The 21,030-nt window shown below is 47.3% G+C and overlaps 1 protein-coding gene across 1 annotated transcript in view; it reads left to right on the top strand.

Moving 5' to 3' along the window:
- SYNPO2 (synaptopodin 2) overlaps window positions 1-21,030 on the top strand; it is a 108,831-nt gene that overhangs the window by 74,408 nt on the left and 13,393 nt on the right. The window contains exons 2-4 of the mRNA XM_069459047.1: window positions 6,533-6,684; window positions 10,255-11,066; window positions 13,586-15,714. Of these exons, the coding sequence (XP_069315148.1) occupies window positions 6,533-6,684; window positions 10,255-11,066; window positions 13,586-15,714 (3,093 nt within the window). The remainder of the gene's footprint in view (window positions 1-6,532; window positions 6,685-10,254; window positions 11,067-13,585; window positions 15,715-21,030) is intronic.

The following is a 21,030-nucleotide window of genomic DNA, read 5'->3' as shown; positions in this document are numbered from 1 at the left end:
TTCCAGACAGATACATCTTTGGGGTACACGAGACATATTCAGTGTCCAAAACAAAACAATTTTGGTAAAAATACCGATACAAGCATAGTATCTGGGACCTTCAGTTATGAATTCTGACCCAGTTCCCTTACTTTACTCATGTGGCCATGCCTCAGATCCTATTATAGCTTTGGATATAAAGACTTCTATTTTAGCTGTTTTGGGTGTACTCTTTTTTTTTTTTTTTGAGACAGAGTCTCACTCTGTTGCCCGGGCTAGAGTGCCGTGGCATCACAGCAACCTCCAACTCCTGGGCTCAAGCGATCCTCCTGCCTCAGCCTCCTGAGTAGCTGGGACTACAGGCATGCGCCACCACACCTGGCTAATTTTTTCTATATATATTTTTAGCTGTCCAGCTAATTTCTTTCTGTTTTTAGCAGAGACGGGGTCTTGCTCTTGCTCAGGCTGGTCTCGAACTCCTGAGCTCGAGCCATCCTCCTGCCTCGGCCTCCCAGAGTGCTGGGACCACAGGCGTGAGCCACCATGCCCGGCTCATTTTTTCTATATATTTTTAGCTGTCCAGATGATTTCTTTCTATTTTTAGCAGAGACGGGGGTCTCGCTCTTGCTCAGGCTGGTCTCGAACTCCTGACCTCGAGTGATCCACCTGCCTCGGCCTCCCAGAGTGCTAGGATGACAGGCGTGAGCCACCTCGCCCGGCCTTGAGTGTACTCTTTCAAAAAGGTATCACATGTTTTTCTCCATCTAATTGGTCCGCTAAAAATGATTTAAATATCTTAAATGACTTGGTGTCATTATTATCAATGCCCATTATTGTACTCGCAGAGGCGGTCAGTCCTCCTGAGCCCCTGAGAGCTTTTGACGCCTTCATGAAGTGGCCCCGTATTCTGAGTCTTTTTGTGGTTGTCAAGATTTTTTGTAGTTGTTAAGATTTTCATGTGTTTTTAAATTTTGGTTTTTATCCTCTGACTTTGGTGTTAGTATTAACTTCCCCATCTTCTTTTACACAGGATGAATGTTTGTATCCCCATTTCTAACTTTCTGTAAACCAAATAACAAAGGTTACTAGAATTGTATGAAGTTGATCAAATAGTCTGAGAAAAGCACCCAGACGCTTCCAGTAATGTATAGAAGTTTTAGAAAACTTGATTTTTTACTGTATTTTTTTTTTTTTTTTTTTTTTTTGAGACAGAGTCCCGCTCTGTTGCCCGGGCTAGAGTGCCATGGCGTCAGCCTAGCTCACAGCAACCTCAAACTCCTGGGCTCAAGCGATCCTCCTGCCTCAGCCTCCCAAGTAGCTGGGACTACAGGCATGCGCCACCGTGCCTGGCTCATTTTTTCTATATATATTTTTAGTTGTTTGGCTAATTTTTTTTTATTTTTAGTAGAAACAGGGTCTCGCCCTTGCTCAGGCTGGTCTTGAACTCCCAACCTTGAGTGATCCTCCTGCCTCTGCCTCCCAGAGTGCTAGGATTACAGGTGTGAGCTACCACGCCCGGCCTTTTACTGTATTTTGACCACTCAAAAGACAGTTGAGAGCTTACTTAATAGGTTCTTTTGGTAACTAAATTCTCACTAGTCTAAGAATCACTTAGATAAAAGTAGTGTGTCCAGTTAATCAATATAAACAGAGATTGGGGAAACTCAAATAGTGAGTTCTAGTTCTGCTCTTTTTCTTAGTAATCCTGATTGAAGGCTACTTATTTATCTCGTCTTTTAGATTTCACACGTGCTTTTTAATGAGTTCTTTAGAAAGCATTTTTTCATATTCTGTGTAAATGTTGATGAAAACATTCTGCCCATAGTTCAAAAGTTTCTGCGCAATCTTTCATAATTTCATCCCACAATAAAACCAGACGTGTCCTGCACAGGCTCTGGTCCCTCGCTGTTTTCTGAACGAGCCGGGGTGTTTACATTCTCGGGAAAGAAAGGCAGGCAGAGAATACCATTCCTTATTTGTACCCGTCAGTGTTCGAGCATCGCGATGGCTGCTTTATAACAGCCCGTAGCAGTGACGTTGTGGCATCCTCGTTTCTGCCTGTGGAATGACGCTGGTATGCTGATCCTCAAGTGAGCAGCCCAGCGGACGAGGCCCTCATTCTTGTCAAAGACAGTTATGACCCTGGGCATCTCTCCAAGGTTGCTACCAGGAATGCGTTTTACTTTTATGGTGACTTGGTCCCTAGGGGAGAAGATAAATCATCCAAAAGAAAACTTTTTTTGTCTAGCATTTGGACACATATCGGTGACAAGAGCAGGAAAGTTCATAATCCTCAAACCAAACACCCAACAGGAGAACAGGCTCTGGAGCTTGACTTGGGGCGCAGAGTGTAGGATAACCCCAAATTCCTAGCGTCCGCTTGCATTTGTAGGCATTACCTGATTGGAACATACAGGTTAAGATTTATTTGTATTATGCAAACAAACAATTTATAGAATGCAATCTCCTACTCAATTGTTCATGCACTTACGAATCAATGCTTTGATGTCAACCTGGCTTCCTTTTAGGAATCATCTACTCTCCTTCTGGAACATTTGCGTAAGACAACTGCGCATGTTGAAAACCATCTCTGTTTCTTCCTTATAAGTTCTTCACAAAGCTGTTATTTCCTTCGTACTGATTTCTTCGGATGCATTCATTCCACAATGGCTTTTCTAAACCTCCTTCATCATCATCCTCAAGTTTTAACCCCTCTCTGCCCTTTCTCCTTTATTCTCAGCAGGTGATGACCTCATGCAATTCTCCGGCATAAGTTCCCGCACTGTCTCTCCTGTCTGTCTTAGAATATCAGTCTCTGCATCTGTTTTTTTGGTTCTTCTGTTCTGTGTTTGAGAAATACAGTCACATGCCGCATGGTGACAATCTGGGCAACAACGGGCCATCGTGGTCCCGTTAAATTGTAACGAAGGTGAAAGATTCCCATCGCCTGGTGACTTCTTGCCGTCACAATGTCACAGCACAACGCATTGTCTTTTCTGTGTTCGGATGTTTAGATACACAAATACTCAGCATTGTGTCGCAGTTGCCTACAGTATCCAGCGTAGCAACGTGCTGCACAGGTGTGTAGCCCAGATGCAACAGGCTGTACCGTGGAGCCTAGGTGTGTAGCAGGCTGTGCCGTCTAGGTTCGTGTGAGCACACTCCATGGTATCCACACGACAAAATCTCCCAGTGAGGCATTTCTCGTTGTTAAGCGACACGTGACCGTAGATACCCCTTCTCTCTTTCCCCTTCCACGTTCGCCCTTCATTCTATCTTTCTGTATCAGTTGCAAAAAAATAAAAAAAAAACTCTCTAGTTATTTTAATCAGAAAGGAATGGAATACGTGCTTATAGACTTGTTTGAAAGATCCAGAAGGGCCTCCGGGAATGGCATCAAACCACACTGCAGAACTGGCTGCCCGAGGGCTTGGCAGCATTTGCCGTGGTCAGGAAGGTAGGGAGTCAGGAAGCCACTGGGCCCCCCGCTGGGTCCAGGGCTGCGTCCTGTCGCTGTGGTCTGAGATTGAGGAGCTGCCAGCAGAACTGCCGAATCCAGAGCAAAATCATCCACCAGGTCTGCACCAGCAGAACGAGGGCTTCGCGGTTTGCTGTCTCCCCGCTTAACGTGATTCCAGTCTGAGTTTCCTGGAGTGCACCTGCTGCGCTGAAACCGTCTCACCTGTAGCCCTCGCTGCAGGGGAGCCTGAGAGACGCTGTGTTCTCTTTTCAGCCTCCGCCACGCACCAGGTGCACGAGGAGCAGCTTGGACAGAAGCTGAGCCGCCCAACCAACGCTTCCGTCTTCCCGGAGGCAGTTGATTTACTCAATCATTCGTACCGGTTCTTATTTATTGACCTCACCTCTAGACATCTTCCCCAGTCTTTTTTTTCCATTTCACTGTTTAAGTTTCTGCATTTTCCAGGAAGATTTTCCTTCCTACAAGAAAGAATCTACTTGGGGCCGGGCACGGTGGCTCACACCTGTAATCCTAGCACTCTGGGAGGCCGAGGCGGGCAGATTGTTTGAACTCAGGAGTTCGAGACCAGCCTGAGCAAGAGCCAGACCCCGTCTCTACTAAAAATAGAAAGAAATTAGCTGGACAGCTAAAAACATGTATAGAAAAATTAGCCGGGCGTGGTGGCGCATGCCTGTAGTCCCAGCTACTCGGGAGGCTGAGGCAGGAGGATCGCTTGAGCCCAGGAGTTTGAGGTTGCTGTGAGCGAGGCTGACGCCATGGCACTCTAGCCCGGGCAACAGAGCAAGACTGTCTCAAAAAAAAAAAAAAAAAAAAAAGAATCTACTTGGGTTACTATTGTCTTTATTCCATTGTATTCCAGTCCCTGTTTTCTTTTGCCTTTTCATCCTGAATGGGTCCTATCACTATTTGCTGTTGACTTCCAGAAGTATCGCACCACCATGAACATTGTTGTTTCTTCTTGTTGAATTGCTCCCTTTACCATTATATAATGACATCGTTTTGCTTTCAAGAGTATCATTTAAAATGTAAATTCATTTGCCAATATAAACTTTAAACCTACATCCGTTAGCCTATGAATTAGCATTTAAGATCTTGGCAGGAATTCGTGGGTAGCTATTAGAGATACATTGAAATATGTTTCATGCCTCATCCGAAGTGAGCCTGGCTATGAAAATGTCCTTCAAAAATGCTGCTTTCCTGGGTTTGACCTCTCTAGACTCAGAGTCTTTATTTTAACAGAGAGGGATCACCCTCGGTAGAAAAGAATCTAAAATAGCATCTTAACGTGTTCTTACATCTGAGACGGCATGATCATGACACATGGTTCATTGAGAACTATGGATTAAGCTCATATTATAAAGTGGCATCTAAGCACCTTAGCACCATCTGGGGTCCCGGCAGGACTTGGTGGCACACTCAAAAAGGCATTCAAGATAATATAATGCAGGGACCATAGGTAGACTTAAGGGAGCCACAAAATGACAATGAAGCACCAGCAACCCAGAGATTAAAAGCAGAAAGCTACTATCACCCTGAGGCCCAAAGGTACGAGGGTGTGGCGTGTGCTGCTGGGACCTCACGAGAGTCAAGGCCATGGCACCGGGTCACTCTGGCCAGACCACGCGGCAGAGCCTCCCGCAGATCACGGCCCGGCAGGTCCAGCAGGGAGCGCAAAGGCCCCGACCTCTCTTTTCCTTCTCTTTCTTTCTTTTCTTTTTTTTTTTTGACAGAGTCTTGCTCTGTTGCCCGGGCTAGAGTGCCGTGGCGTCAGCCTCGCTCACAGCAACCTCAGACTCCTGGGCTCAAGCGATCCTCCTGCCTCAGCCTCCCGAGTAGCTGGGACTACAGGCATGCGCCACCATGCCCGGCTAATTTTTTTTCTATATATATTTTTAGCTGTCCAGCTAATTTCTTTCTATTTTTAGTAGAGACGGGGGTCTCGCTCTTGCTCAGGCTGGTCTCGAACTCCTGACCTGGAGCGATCCTCCTGCCTCGGCCTCCCAGAGTGCTAGGATTACAGGCGTGAGCCACCGCGCCCAGCCTCGTTTCCTTCTCTTTCGTCTCTCCTGTTGGCCAAATCTAAGCAGGATCCAGAGCGAAGGGAGCCCAGCCAGCGTGGTTGGCAGAAGCCAGACCTCGTCCCCTGTCCAGCCCCACACAGGGGAGGGCGATGGAGCATGATCAGCGCTATGTTTTGCCATAATCATCGTTACGAAGGGTATCAATCCTCAGCTATTCCTCACTAAGGCGCAGTGAGGACCCTCGGCCACTATTCTACATCTCTGAATCTCTCTTCTGCCAGGGTCGGAAGTTCTCTCCTCGCTTTCTGGTCACTTACTGTTCCACATCATTCTGTGCTAGAATAGGAGGCAGTCCTTACAGCAGGGCTGTTTTTATTTTTTTTGAAGAATAATCTCTGTTTTCTTTCTTTTTTTTTTTTGCTAACGTTTGCTTAGTGCCCTGTCTTGAACAGTTGATTTTAGCCCGGGCTGCTCTCTGGAACATGTTCCCGTGCATCCTGGCTCCCTGACTTCCTCGCTATCCCGGGATGGCGTCCATCAGCCCTTTCAGCTGCACAGCTGGCTCCTTAAAACCAACGGCCCTTCCTACGTCCCCTCAGCAATGGGAGGGGATTTTAAAATGTATTTTAATGGGAGAAATCATTTTCTTACTAGGGTAACATGTTACGGTGGAATCGTTATTTTTTAATGTATAATCAATGTAAACATCTAACATCTTTCCCCATTTTTCTCTATTCTTTATTCCTTTTATTCTGGTTCCTTTACATGGATTTACTTTCTTTTTTTCTGTTTATTTACAATGTTGTGAATTAAATTTTGGCATTATGGTATGTAATAAACTGTGTGTGTGTGTGTGTGTGTGTGTGTGTCTGTGTGTGTTTGGGGCGTGATGAGACATGGTTATTAAGATGGTCTTACATGTTAACAGGTGAATTAAAAGTCAGGGCTGGTTTTACAGATTGAAGATCTGTCTACCTCTGTCTCGCAGAGATGGTGGCATGGTTTCTACAGGTTCTGCTGTTCTAACTGTGCCTTTTTTTACTGCACCCAGATTCGGAACCAGAGCAAAGCGTCGGGGTCCGGGCTCTGCGAGGGGGATGAAGTGGTGTCCATCAACGGCAACGCTTGTGCAGACCTCACCTACCCCGAAGTCATCAAGCTCATGGAAAGTATCACGGACTCTCTCCAGCTGCTCATCAAAAGGTATAGCAGGTCCGCGGAGACGCATGTTTCCTCTTGAAAGTCGATGGGAACGATTATAGCGTCTCCTACACAATTCATTTATGGGGAAACCTGGGAGTGCTTTGTAGAATAAACAGAAACACCACGGTGTTTGAGAAATGGGAAATTCTATTCAGCTAAACTTTCTGGTTAATTGAGAATTAAGATAAAAATCTTTGTTGCAAGGACGTTGGTAAAAATCTTAGACATTTTAGACCACTTCCTTAGAAAGCTCCGTATATCGAGGAAAATTTAATACTTCTTTGCTAGATCAAGATTTTGTGATGGATTAGGATCACTCAATGATAATTCTCGGATTCACAGATGAATTTAAAATGTTTAAATATTAAACCAGTAAACCGTGTAATTTTTTTTTTTTATTGAAAGTGGATGCTAGGAGATGAAAAAGAGTAACAACAAAAAACTAAAAAGCAGCCAGATGTCTGCCTAGCGGGATCTCCCAGAAAGCCAGTTTTGGGGTGTGGACAAAAGCAGGTGACTGGAGCAAAGGTGTTGCACGGTCAGGGCGAGGCATTTGTGGATGCCATCTCCCCAGGGACCACCATCCCACTTCGCTGCTTAAAAGTGCGGACGGGGCGGGAGTGGGCGGGATGGACTAGCGGCAGCCGCACGTGCCCATGGCAAGCAGAGATTGAAGCTGCAGGTGGCTGCCCCCTGCGGAAGGGCCTTCCTGGCAGGAGCAGGTGGATCATCAGAGAAGTGAGGAGGGACGTTCAGAGCGAGGGAGAAGGGGCTGGGTCAGTCCACGTGCAAGACTGGAAGGTGCCCACAGGTGCGGAAGCAAAGGTGGAAGCAGAGAGCCCCGGGCGCCCCCGCAGGCCCGGCGACCAGGCTGTGAGCTCCCCCCCAGCTGCTTGGGGTCCGTGCAGGGACACCGAGTTGCAAAGCAGGCACAGGGGGGACCCGGTGGCCGCCGTTTCCGGCTGCCTGCGATTTGGCACCATTCTGAGCTGGCAGGTGCAGAACACAGGTGTGCACAGGGCTCACCTTTGCCGCCGTGGCCTCCCCGAAGGGTGAACAGCAGATTTCTTAGCAGAGACCTTAAAAGTCAAAAGGGATCGGAGCCCCACTTTCAGTCTTCTTAAATGGGACAACTACCAAGGAAGAATTTTTACGCTGCAAGATTAAGTTTCATAAATGATGGAGAAATATTTTACAAAGCTGCCATTTGCTTTTAAAATGGGCCCCACAGAAATGTTGCCAAGTATAATCACAGTGGCATTATCACGTCTCGATCTCTGAAGCAGTTGAAGCTTTCCATCCCTGTAAAGGTTTAATCATATCTGAAACGGGGAAAAGATCCCTTTCTAACTTGTTCCCTTTTTAGTGTCCTTACTGATTTAATGAGGCCAGTGTCTCTGGAATGCATCTGTTGTCTGGAACATTCCTACTCGTTCTTGTTTCGATGATGATGGCCGTCACTGGGAGAGTCAAGCGGGGGTTAACGCTGAGTCTTAGGACATACTCACTTTCAGAAATAAATGGACTAGTTCTCTGCTACTTGTAATAACTGGAATCATAGTTATTATTTTCTCTTCATATTATGACTTTTTACAAAATAGATAATAATGGATGGGGTTCAAAATGTAATGCCAAGTTAAAATCAGCCCCAAAGCCATCATCATCATCATCATCATCACCCACCAGCACTCTGGGTGTCTGAACAATGTTTCCTGCAATTAAATATTGCTCTCATATCTCCGTCATCTCTCACTAGAGGACAAGTGTTTTACTTTTCCTGGACTGTTGCCCAGAGATAGCTGGGCTAGGTTATTTTAAAATAACTCCTTTAACATTAAGTTTCTATTATCTTAACTTTTATTAAAATGATTAGGCATAAAAAGTAAACAATTATATAATTATGACATATAAATTTTGGAATTCAGTACCTATATAGACTGAAATGAGTATTTTAAGTTTTAAAGCTTTTTTTTCTCTCTCTTCTTTCTCTTTCTCTCTCTGTCTCTCATGCTTTTATGGTTTTTATTTGTGTCTATACATTTTACTTCAGCTACCAATAAATGTTAACATTTGTCTAGCCCATTTGTCTGAATTCCAGTCTATAAAGCTGGAATGGATTGAAATTACCCTCTTCTCAGCTCCGTAATTGAGTGTTAACATAATTCAAAGTGATTTAATCTACCTCCATCCCAAAGCCTTCCTAAATTAAAACTCTCTGACCTTTTGATACCCACAAATTCAGTTTAACAGGGTATATTTATCATTTTCTCTATAAGAATGATCTAATTTTCTATCATCATGTTTTTTAAATACTGTATTACAATTTTTTTTAAATACTATGTTACCAGGAAGCTTTTCAAATTACTTACATAGAGAAAGCTACATTTTGTTTGATTGTTAGTTTTTGTTTTGTTTAGTTTTGTTTTGCCCAATGCAGTCAAAAGCAAAGTTAGCGAGTCAGTATTTCAAACATTGGTCTGAAATTCCACTACCACATAAATTCCAAGGTAAATTCCTTCGAGTAAAGTAGAACTAGGAGCTCATTCCCTTCAATTGACGATCCTTGCATTAGTCATGGTGCATTTTCAGGGAGGAGGAAAGGAGCAAAGATAGCTACTACTGCTTCTTTTTTTAAAAAAAAATGTACAAATGTAAGAAGTAAAGGCATCTCCTACAGCTATCCTGTGTATAATTCTCTTCTAAAAGCATTTAGAGTTTAGAGTGTTAGAAAAAAGTTGTTTAGCTCCAAAATGGACATTGCTGCCTCTCACAAAGTCAAATTTGCAAAACCAACTGGGAATGGTTAGGGTCAAAATCAAAGAACCCTGGTGTGCAGCTCTGGCCTCCTTCGCTGAGAGACAACGGAACAGTTCGACTTCAGATACTCTAAAAGGAAAATGCTCCAAGAAACAGGTTCAAATAGAAGAAAGGGAGGCAACTCGGATTATAAATACTGCATGACTTAATGATCCATTGCAGCATGGAAAGGATTTCTCTTTACACAAGAGCACTGGGCTGGGGTCCACTTGTTACAAAACACATGCTCACTGGAGCTTGACAAATAGCTCCTGTTTCATTCCTTTCAAGAAAGCACAGCCTCTAAAGGGATTACTTGAGTTATCTGTAAGTGGAGATGGGTCTGTAGCTGCTGGGTATGTTTATGTGACTTCCACCAAAATTTAGTCAATAAGACATCGAAATGCTTTGTCACTCTGGAGCAAACCCAGTACAGGACAGACCCAAATCCACAAATAATTGCAGATAAAGGGCATCCGTGTGGCTACAACCTGGGCTTTTGAAACAATGAAAGCTGACTTTAGGCTGGATTTAGTTTTCCTAATCTTTTGTAAGCACTTTTGTTGTGCTTTAAAGAAAAGTTTATTTGGAAGCTCTCTAAATGATACTATGAACATGTGGCCCATTTCTGCTTTCAGATATGTTGCAGTTGACATTTAGGAGGGAATATTTTGAAATATATCATGTATTAGACATCATAAAAGTGTCAGGGAATTCTTTGGCAGGCATAACACCCTCTGATTTAAGTGTCTGGAATTATTTTTCTGTGCGCAGACCCTGCGGTGGAACAAGTGAGGCTTTGATCTCTGAAACTGAAAACAAACACCACGAGCACCTCACACTCGAGGGGTCTGCGGCAAGTCCCACCGTGCAGACTGGACCGACCACAAAGTCCCAGTACAGAGAGTTCTTCATCGCCTCCGTCAACAGTGGAGCCCCCCTAGCTGAGGACCCAAGAAGCAGTCCTGGCTGTAAAGAGAACTTAAAAGAAGAGACAGTCCTGAGCTACCAAAGGGCTCCTCAGACGCCTGACTCCCAAAGCAGACCCTTGGCAGAAGGAGTTGTCTTAAGGGGGAAGGCAGAAGGGGGGCGGCCAGGCACTGTGGTGGAACTGCAACTGTCCCTTTCACAGGAGAGACACAAGGACACCAGTGGCCCCACAGTGGCCCTCCTGGGAGGTGAAAAATCTAAGTCTCCCGAGCCAGACCCTAAGCTACAACAGGACGGGGTTGTCCCCATAAACTCAGGCCCTGCCAACGAGAACGCAGAGCCTTCCCTGAGGTCCAGCAGGGTCATCCAGCTCTCCGGGGGCAGAGAGCTGACAGTGGTCCAGGGCAGCGAGGCAGGGGACGCCAGGCTGCCCCGGGTGGAAGTGATCGTCGACTGCTCTGACAGGCAGGAGACAGAAGGGTGCAGGCTCCAGGCGGCAAAGGGGTGTGTGGATTCTCCAGGGGAAGGAGGGCTGTCCGAAGCACCTCCTTCTCTGGTGTCCTTTGCCGTCTCATCAGAAGGCACAGAGCAGGGGGACGATCCACGCCCAGGAAAGGACCAGAGCAGACCTCACAAGCACCGAGCGCGGCACGCACGTAAGTCCTGCCGGGGTGGGTGCCTGGGCTGTCAGAAGGGGCCTGGGAGTGGAGGGCATTTTGCTGCTGCTTTGCTTGCATGCTTTTTGTTTATTTGTTTGCTTTTTGAACATTTTTCTTATGTTTGTCATTGCCTTTTTTAAAAAAAAATATTTAACGAATGCACAAAATAACAAATGTGAAATTGTGGAGAATGCCAGTTTCCAAATGGGAAGCGAGAAGTTTGAACTTCACAGGGGATTTAAATGTTTTTCCTGGATTTCTTTTTCTCCCCAAAGGCACAGGAACTGTTAAAGAAAATAATCTGGTCCATGTGCCTTTTTCGATTTGTTTCGGAAACCGGTCCTAGTTCATGTTAAAATAGCAGAAGAGAGCATGTGAAGTCATGTGGACTGGGAGTTTAAATGTCAAAAGCTGTTGACTCTGCTACTGAGATGTGTCTTTAAAACACCAGCCCTACCACGGATATTAAAAGCAGAGCCTCATTTTGGAAAAAAAAAAAAAATCGTTGTGCAGCTTGATGATGCTTGTAGAAGTGGGTTTGACAGACAAGGACATGTGCAATGCTGGGCAGTTTCACGGTCCTGCCGGTTTGTAAGACTTCACTGGACTGCAAAGTGTCCACCTACCTTCTAGACACAGAACCCGGTCCCCAGGGCCATGTGGAGGCATTTAAATGTCCCCAAACAGAAAACATATTTCAGTTCCAGCCTTGTCGTGGCATTTACTTTACCCAGGGCAGTGAGGACAGAAAGGAGAACGAGGATGAGAGTGGAACTTAGGTGTTATGATTTTTTTGTTGCTTTTCTTTCCTGTATCTGGTTCTTTTTTCACTGAAATTCCATTTGAGGATGTGAAGTCTGACAGGCAGAGGCATTTGAACCTACAGACTCACACAACAGCAGTGTGCTCTGCTGCTCCAAGGGGAGAATTAGTCTTCTAACCTATTGTTATCCCTTTCAAAGCATATTTTTAGCACAAGCACTTGTAGCTCTATTGGCAAGTGCGGACCATCATCCCTTATACTTTACGCATCTGGACGCCATCTCCGCATTTATAGCATATTAAACCCGAGTATTAAGACACCATGCACATACTTTACATGTTGGCAGTGCGGTGAGTAACAACTGTGCAACTGTGACTGTCAGTTTAAAAAGTTGTGTAACACTAGGCAAAAAAGGAATTACATTCAGTAATAACCACATTTTTAACTATGATCTCTGCACACAATTTGATCATCAGTAAATATCTGTAACTTTGACAGACAAGGGCATGTGTCATATGTCCTTATCAAATAATCATAAAATTACATCCTCTGATTATATTTTAATTTTTTAATTAATCATTGTTTGATATTTTCTTCCAGTGACAAAAAAGCTCATGAAAATATTCAAAATTTTTTTCTGAAGTTTCCATTTAACTCTTTTGAGGAATTAAAACCTTTTTTTGAGAATCATGCTATCATTGAGAGCATGATTAACTATAAATCATAAATTATGGATGCTATAAATTAATTTGCTATAAATCAATTTGCCACCCCTTTATTCTTGATAAAATAAGAATAAAATAAAAAAATTAAATGTGAATTTTTTTGTGACTGTCATACTTTTGTTTTAAATGACATAATTTCTGCATCAGTTTTTACATGTAGTAAGTAAAAAGAGTCACAAGTCATATAGTTTTTAAATTCCTCCAAGATTTACACTTATATCTTGCTGTAAAGTAGTATTACAGTTCCAAAATACCAATGCATTTACAAACAAATTTGTCTAGACAACTTTGTAGCTAGAGTTTCCTACATACATTCACAATGATGTAATAGTCTGACTTATAACTAATTATTGATTCAGTACTTTCAATGACTAATTCAGTGTTTTAATTTATATTAATTTAGTAGCTGTGAATGGAAAGATTTGAGGCAGTTGTCAGGGTAAGGAAAAAAAAGAAAAAGGGGAAAACCTACATAGCTAACTAATTACATTACATTAAAACATCTAGAAAATTTTTTAACATTTTCTTGGGATACCCCCCTCCCTTTTTAAGATACTTGGAAACAGTTTTATATTGACATTTTATTTTTTAAATACGGAAGTACAAGGATGTATTATCTTGGTTTTTTTTTTTTTTTAGAAAATATTATATCCTTAAATGATGTCCTTTCTAGTTTTAGTTTATATTCTATTAACTGGCACTTACTAGCCACTTTTTATTGTGAAAGTGTAAAGACTCATAGAGAAACAAATGTATGGAAGGTGCATCCTAAGCAACATATATAAAAATGTTTTGATGAAAGCAAACGGAACAGGGCATTATATAGTGTTATATATATAGCTTATTATTATAGAAGTATAAACTTTAACAGAAATAAGGAAGATAAATGCGTTGGATTCCTTCGCAATTCAGTACCCAGTTGTCAGAACTGTTCCATAGGCCTTTTTCCCCCCCAAATAAGGCGATTTCTGAGCTGCTGTGGCGCCTTCCCTGCACTCATCGCTCCCTGTGTTCTTTCGCGTCCCCAGGGCTCAGGAGGAGCGAGAGCCTGTCGGAAAAGCAGGTGAAAGAGGCGAAGTCCAAATGCAAGAGCATCGCGCTGCTGCTCACGGCCGCCCCCGAGCCCAGCTCCAAGGGCGTGTTGATGTTTAGGCGGCGGCGGCGCCGCGCGCGGAGGTACACGCTGGTGAGCTACGGCACGGGCCGGCCGGCGCGCGGGGCGGCGGAGGACGACTGGGACGAGGACGGCGCGTGCGCGGCGGAACTTCCGGGCTCCAGCGAGTCGGAGGCTGAGGCGGACGCGGACGAGGACGACGAGCCGCCGTGCGACGCCGACGGGGGCGGCGCGCGGGATTTGAACTTCGACTGGGACTCGGGGCTCGCGGGCGTGGAGAGGAAGCCGAGCGGCGGGGACAAGATGGAGATGTCGCCCGACACCACGGGCAAGGGAGCCCTCATGTTCGCCCGGCGGCGGGAGCGGATGGATCAGATCGCGGCGCTGAGAGACGAGGACGGGCCGCGGGGGGCGCCGGGACCGGGGGCCCCGACTCCCGCCGGGGCGGACGCGGCGGCCCCGCGGGGAGCCGTGAGCAGGAGCTACCTCGAGCTGGGCCGCGGCGCCGGCGGGGCCCCCGACACGGCGCACGCGCAGAGGGCGGCCCCGACCAACCGGACGGCGCAGCCCTTCCCGGGTCCGGCGCAGCCCTTCCCGGGTCCGGCGCTGCCGCCGGCGGCGCCCTTCTCCCCGGCGCGGCACGCGACGAGCCCCGTCGCCGACTTCCCCGCGCCGCCGCCCTACTCGGCGGTCGCGCCTCTGGCCGGCGCGGGCCCGAGCCCGGCGCAGCCCCCGCCGTGGCCGCAGCCCGCGCCCTGGGCGCAGCCCGCCTTCTACGACGCGTCCGAGCGCATCGCCTCCCGCGACGAGCGCATCTCCGTGCCCGCCAAGAGGACGGGCATCCTGCAGGAGGCCAAGAGGAGAAGCACCACGAAACCCATGTTTACGTTCAAAGAGCCCAAAGTCAGCCCCAATCCTGAACTCCTGTCGCTCCTCCAGAACTCAGAAGGCAGACGGGGCGCCGGAGCGGGGGGCGACTCCGGGCCGGAGGAAGACTACCTCAGCCTGGGCGCGGAGGCCTGCAATTTCATGCAGGGCGCCTCCAAGCAAAAGACCCCGCCACCCGTTGCTCCCAAGCCTGCAGTCAAGTCCTCGCCCGCGCAGCCAGCGACTCCCGTGTCCCCGGTCTGGTCTCCAGGGGTCGCTGCAGCCCAGCCTCCTGCCTTCCCCGCGTCAAACCCGGCGCAGGGCACCGTTGTCTCCTCCATCACAATAGCCCAGCCTTCCTACCCCGCGGCCCGGCCCGCCAGCTCTTTGACCCTGGCCGGTCCCTTCCGAGGGCCACAAGCGGCAGTAGCCAGTAAGAATTACACGCCCAAGCCACCGGCTCCTGCCGCGACCGTCAACGCTGCTGGGGCTGGTGCCGCGGGACCATCCAACGAGCTTCCGGGAATGAGCGGGAAGGGAGCGCAGCTCTTCGCCAAAAGGCAGTCGAGGATGGAGAAGTACGTGGTGGATTCGGACACGGTGCAGGCCCACGCCGCCCGGGCGCAGTCCCCCACCCCGTCCCTGCCGGCCGGTTGGAAGTACTCCCCCAACGTGCGAGCGCCGCCTCCCATGGCCTACAATCCCATCCACTCCCCGTCCTACCCGCTGGCTGCTCTCAAGTCCCAGCCGTCAGCCCCGCAGGCCTCCAAGACGGGCAAGAAGAAGGGCAAGAAGCCCCTCAATGCCCTGGATGTCATGAAGCACCAACCGTACCAGCTCAACGCCTCCCTGTTTACTTTCCAACCTCCGGGCGCAAAGGATGGCCTCCCCCAAAAGTCACCGGCCAAGGTCACTTCTGCCCTGGCCACGAAGCAAGCGCTTCCCCCGCGGCCGGTGAACGCCGGCTCGCCCCCCAGCGTGCAGGCCTCGTCGGTGTACTCGGTGCCGGCCTACACCTCCCAGCCCGCCTTCCTGGCCGAGGCCGCCTCGCCGGTCAGCGCCTCCCCCGTGCCCGTGGCCGTCCCCACCTCGCCGAAGCAAGAGTCAGCCTCGTCGTCTTACTTCGTGGCACCGAGGCCAAAGTTCTCAGCCAAGAAAAGTGGGGTCACGATTCAGGTGTGGAAACCATCTGTCGCGGAGGAGTAATCTCCTAGCTCAAGCCGAGTGTCCGCTTTGCTCGAAATGAATCGTTTGCAGTGTTAAACCTGAGTCCCTGAAAATGCCTAGCAAGTCCTCAACTTACTTAATTTCATACATGTCACCTCCCAATCTGGGTCCAAGGAGCAGAATATTTTTAATGAGTCAAAAAAATCCAGCTCAGATTGACTTAAAACATACCTTCTTTGCACACGTAAAAAATCCAAGAGCACCCTCAAATACACATGTGCCATTATATTAAGTAAGCAGGATACTTAGGATTTATGCTTTAGTCACAGGAAAGACAGTGATCAGCGTTAACAGACTTCAGGACACAGCCTCTAGGTAGCGTGACAGCTGGGCTCCTTTGGTGACAAGGTTCGAATGTAGTGAGCATAGAGCCTGTGCTGACAGGTCTCCCTTCTCAGCAGTGCTCTCTCTCCATTACTAACGTCAGGGAGTAAGATCTCTATCGAGGACAGGGGTCAGCTCTGGTCTGTCATCCTCAGCCCCCCGTTGGATGTCACACAGAGGTGCTCTGAGGACTGTCGGGATGCACGTGGTTTAGTAAGAAGTGGGTGAGAAAGAGGGTCTAAAGATTACCAAGCACTTACCGTGTTCTAGCTTGTTTGCCAGGTGTTTGTGCATACATGAACTCATTTCAGAAGACACATTTAAAGTAAATGGGACTGGGCAGGAAGGATACTGTCCTTAGAGATGGTTCCCGTCCTCCCTCCTCAGTTCCTTGAGGAACTACGTGAGCACACCTTCCATTTCCAGGAAGGCGTGGCTTTGTCTTCCTCAGCAGAGGCGAGTGGGGCAGGGTACGGGGAATGCAGCAACGTGTGGAGAGCAGGATGCATGTGAAGGTGTGGTGGCTGTCGTGTGGCCGTGGGAATCCACGGGATCGGGACCCGAAGGGTTACTGACTCCAGGGGTGACGGGGAAGCACGGGGAACCCCGGGGGGCGTGGAGGCTGCAGGGGGAGAACACACAATCATTGGCATCACTTCCGAGTGACCTCACAGATTTATTTTTTTCTCTCGTGTTCATTTGCTTTTTTGACAACTGCTTCCCCCACTGTTCCTCGCGGTTCTGTCCTCGCACCTCACTGTGCTATTTATGTTTGATGGACCAGGATAGCTCAGGCAAAGTTACCTTGTGCATTGGAACCGGTCACACGCCAGGTCGTCCTCCAGCCGGCTAGGGAGTGAATAATGGTACAGAGAGCAAACCTGAAGACCTTTCTCAGATCTATTTTCAGTCTGAGTCTGACCAACCACAGAAAACGGTCAACGTGAGTTAATGTAGAGAGCTGTCGAGCATTTACGACAGGTCCCAGGAAAACCGTCCACTCCACGCAGGAGCTATGTTGAGAGACCTCTCAGAAAAACCTGCCCGGTCTGAGGGTACACGGTACCATTGCGATCCTCCGAAAATATCTGTATTCCTGTTCTTTTTCTGCTGTCACTGTCGATCTGCTATATTTTTCACTATCCTATTAAAATATTACTTTCTTCTTTATCTGTTCAATGTCCATGTTTAAAAAAAAAAAAGTCTTCCTTCTATGAGTTATTCTGATGTAAGTGTTTTCTCTGGTATTTCTCGCACGGGCTCCCATCACCATTTCCATTTTGAGCATACCTGTCTCTATACATCGTAAAACTGTGAGCCTCAGGTATTTCCAAAACATAACACACAAAGAGGAGAACTAAGTCACCTACAGAACAATGGGGCTAATTCTTCTGCTTTTTCTCTGAAAAATCTTCCGTTGCTTTTGGTGGCAGTTTACCTAGAGGTCACAACCACAGGATGTAGCTCGGTCTCACACTTGCCTTTTTGGGAAGTCAATTAGGAAGATTAATACAGGGTAAAGGAAAAAACAGTCTATCCGTTATATAACACAGTTGTTTGTATTACTTGTCCCCTGCAAAGGAAATCTGTTGAATGCTGTGCATTTTGCATTCTTTTCTAATAGAACAACCAAAAAAGGCTACTCAAGGAGAAGGAGGAAAGGAGATCATTTTTATGGCTCTGCATTCTTCACATAGCGTTGAAAGAACAGCATGCATTAGACCTGGACCACAAGCAGTCAATCTGAGATAATCGATTCAAAAGTATCCCAGAATGGTAACGACCCAGAAGTATTTCCAGTTGCCCAGGGGTTTGTGGTCTGTAGGAATGAGACGAGTTTTCAGTCCGTGTCCTGCTGGACAGGTGGCCATCTTAGCAGAGCCACTATTTGGAGTCGATGATTAAAGACACAGTTCACGTGACTGTGTCTTGTAGTCATCCTAGGACTGCCGGGGCTTCCCCCGAGCCTCCTGAGAGGCATGTCCGGTATGCATGCGGTCAGCGCATGTACAGTTTCCACAGAGCACCGGCCTCGCCCTGAGGGGTGTGGGAAGTGGGGGGAGGGCTCACCTGCTCCCTGGAGTGGAAGGGACTTCCTTTGCCTGTTCTCCCCCCCACCCCCCCAGGGTGCTGTATGTGGCGGCTTCCAGGCTGGGTCTACGCAGGCGACGTCAGTGTGGCAGGTGGGAGGGTTAGAACTCAAGACGTCAGTTTCCCTCCTGGGCACCTTTTGCAAGCAGAGCGCTGTCGGTGTCGTCGTGGTGATGGTGGTTTGGCTGGTCGTGAGGTTTGGGGAGGCAGTTTTGGGTTAGTTTGTAGCACCTTGCCTCTTCCCTTGTCCTCTGTTAGCTTAACGTCCAGGCGGCACAGCTTTCGTTTTCAGCTCAACAGCAGTGATGATTTGCTGAGTGCCTGTGTCACGTTGGGGACCTTGTGTCATCCCAAGGAATCCACGCCCTGGGATAGACACTGGAAGGGAATCAGTCACTGACTTTCTGCAGGAGCCTCAGCAAATTTCTCTTTCTCCGCTTGTCCCGGTAACAATGTGTCAGCCCTCTCTCCCTGCCCAGAGTGCTACGCTGTAGCGAGTCTGCGAGACACGGGAGATTGTAGGAGCAGGAGAGGTGCTGTTAGATATAAGTGTGATATCGTCCCCCAGTCTCGCTGGAGGGCAGATTGGGAATCTGAGCATCGCCACCTTAACCTTAGAACGTTTACAACTTTATTTCATTCATAGGCACATCCAGTTTTGAGAGAGGAAAAAGCACACAGTTTGTGCACTGCTAGTGTAAAGCACGCATTATTAGGAATATGTTTCATTTGATACATTCAGGGTGTCACTCTAGAGCATGTAAAACTTTGTACTTGAAAACATACCTCGTATGATTATTAGTGAGGATGTCTATCAGGCCTCTGCACTAACAGTCTCACTCGTCCATCACGGGAAGCAACTTACTTTCAGCATAGGAAAACCAGCCAGAGTCACCAAGAGCTGTTTAAAATAAGCCTGTATTCGTTAACTATTCTAGACAGCGCCGACTTCCTCCAAGGAGCCGTCATTGTAGGACAGCTAAGTATTATCACACAGCCTAAATCCTAGCCTTGGCAAGAGTCACATCTGAGATGTAGGGGAAAAAAAAAAAAAGATCTACATTTAAAGGGGTTGAGCTAACATATGTAGGAGCATTTTCTTACTTGCAGTAACTAGATTAAAGAACTTCGAAGGTCATTTTGCTGCTGACGGGCATATCGAACACTCCGTGTGTCTCTTTCTCAGTTCAAGCCTCTTGAGAGCAGAGCGCACGCGCGTGCTTGTGTCTGGGCTGAGATTTACTGTTTCAGCTAGAAGCCCCCTGCCGTGTCTCACTCCGCTACAGTTATAAACCGGAGAACCTGCGAGAGCCACATCCCAAGAGTGAGTTCCTGAAATCATTGCTATTTTATGAGTCACCGCCGGCCGGCCGGCAGAAAGGGCCTTTGAAGTCACAGTCATCAGAAAGAAGTGATTGTTTTCTGAAAAGCCCAGTGCTGAGAACCTTCCAGAGGGAAGGGGTGGGGTGTGTGCCTGTTGCCTCCGACAGTCAGGGTTGTCGAGTTGGTTTTAAAAAAAAATCGTATAAGTTCATGAGAAAAAATGTGTCAATTCTAAGAACCGACATCATATTCCCATAAACACAGACCTTTGCTGGTCTTATGTCCCCGTATCGTTGGACCCTGGGGGACACAGAGACCCGCGTGACACTTCAGAGCTGCCGAGTTAGTCCACAAGTATTCTGGGAAAAGTCAGAAATGAATTCTTCCCCAGACGTGCCATCGGGGCTGGCCGAGGGCCCGAGAGCAGGGCAGTAAACTCCCACAGAGCTGCTCTGGGAGGCCGATCTCCGCGTCTCCCTCTACGGCTCTGAAACGCAAGAGCACAGTCATCATGGGTCATCCTGCGAGCATCAGGCCAATGAACCGTCCCCCAGCGGAGCCCTGGGGTCGGAGCGCCTGGGTTCTCGGGGACAGCCAGGTTCCCAGTTAAAAGAAAACCCAAAAACTTCTGTCTCCATGGGGTGTATATCTGTACGCTAAACTACTGCCTGGCTCTTGGAAATCAGAGACCTACTCAGAGGCAATTCAATGAAGAGAGATCTAATTAAAAAATATCAAATCCGTCAGACATTTCTCAGACTCCTGATCTTATCCAAGGCTTAGTTACCAGCTACAAAAGCACATCTCAAATGCGCAGGGAAGAAAGTTAGACTGATGAAGCGTCCCATAGTTTAAGCAATTTTTTTTTTTTTTGTTATTCGTACATAGGATTTTTCAAATTTTCATTTTTTTTGGTTCTACATGTAAAGCTCTTCATGTTTATCTCATTCTTCACATATTTATCTAAATTAGCCGTGCTTTGTGCCCGGTGAAACATAAATTCGAGTCCCTAACCCGTATATCACAAGGACCCGCTTCCCAGCCCACCCCTCCTTCCTCTGCTGGATCGTGATAACACTCAAAATTGTAACACTCAAATTCCCAGGGAGAAATCCCGCCTTCCCAGCTCCTACATCTCGAGCAACTTGATAACTATTAATGGTTTGTTCATGAAAAAAATGTTGAAAACCACAAGGGATTATAATTGGCCCCGAGTTGAAAAAAAAAAATGCACATTCTAGGCATAAACAGAAAAATGTTCTTCTTGGAAGTAAATAACAAAAAGCACAGTGTTTTTGTTTTGTTTTGTAGAAGGCAGGAAGCTTTGATACTTTTATTTGGTGGAATAAGCTGTTTTCAAGGCCACCCACAGCCTTGAGTCCAGCGTTACGGTCCAAGCCAGGGTGACAGGGGTGGGGACAGGGGACAGAAGCTGAGGCTGCCATTCCAACAACCTCATGGGGCCCCGAGGAAGAGGTGGGAGTTAATGTGTTCAGTTTCCACTATATGCAGAAACGGTGCTAGAAA

This window comes from Eulemur rufifrons, chromosome 26, assembly GCF_041146395.1.
Source record: "Eulemur rufifrons isolate Redbay chromosome 26, OSU_ERuf_1, whole genome shotgun sequence".
Taxonomy (NCBI): Eukaryota; Metazoa; Chordata; class Mammalia; order Primates; family Lemuridae; genus Eulemur; species Eulemur rufifrons.
Note: the sequence above shows the minus strand (reverse complement) of the source record. Positions and strands in the feature narration are given on the sequence as shown.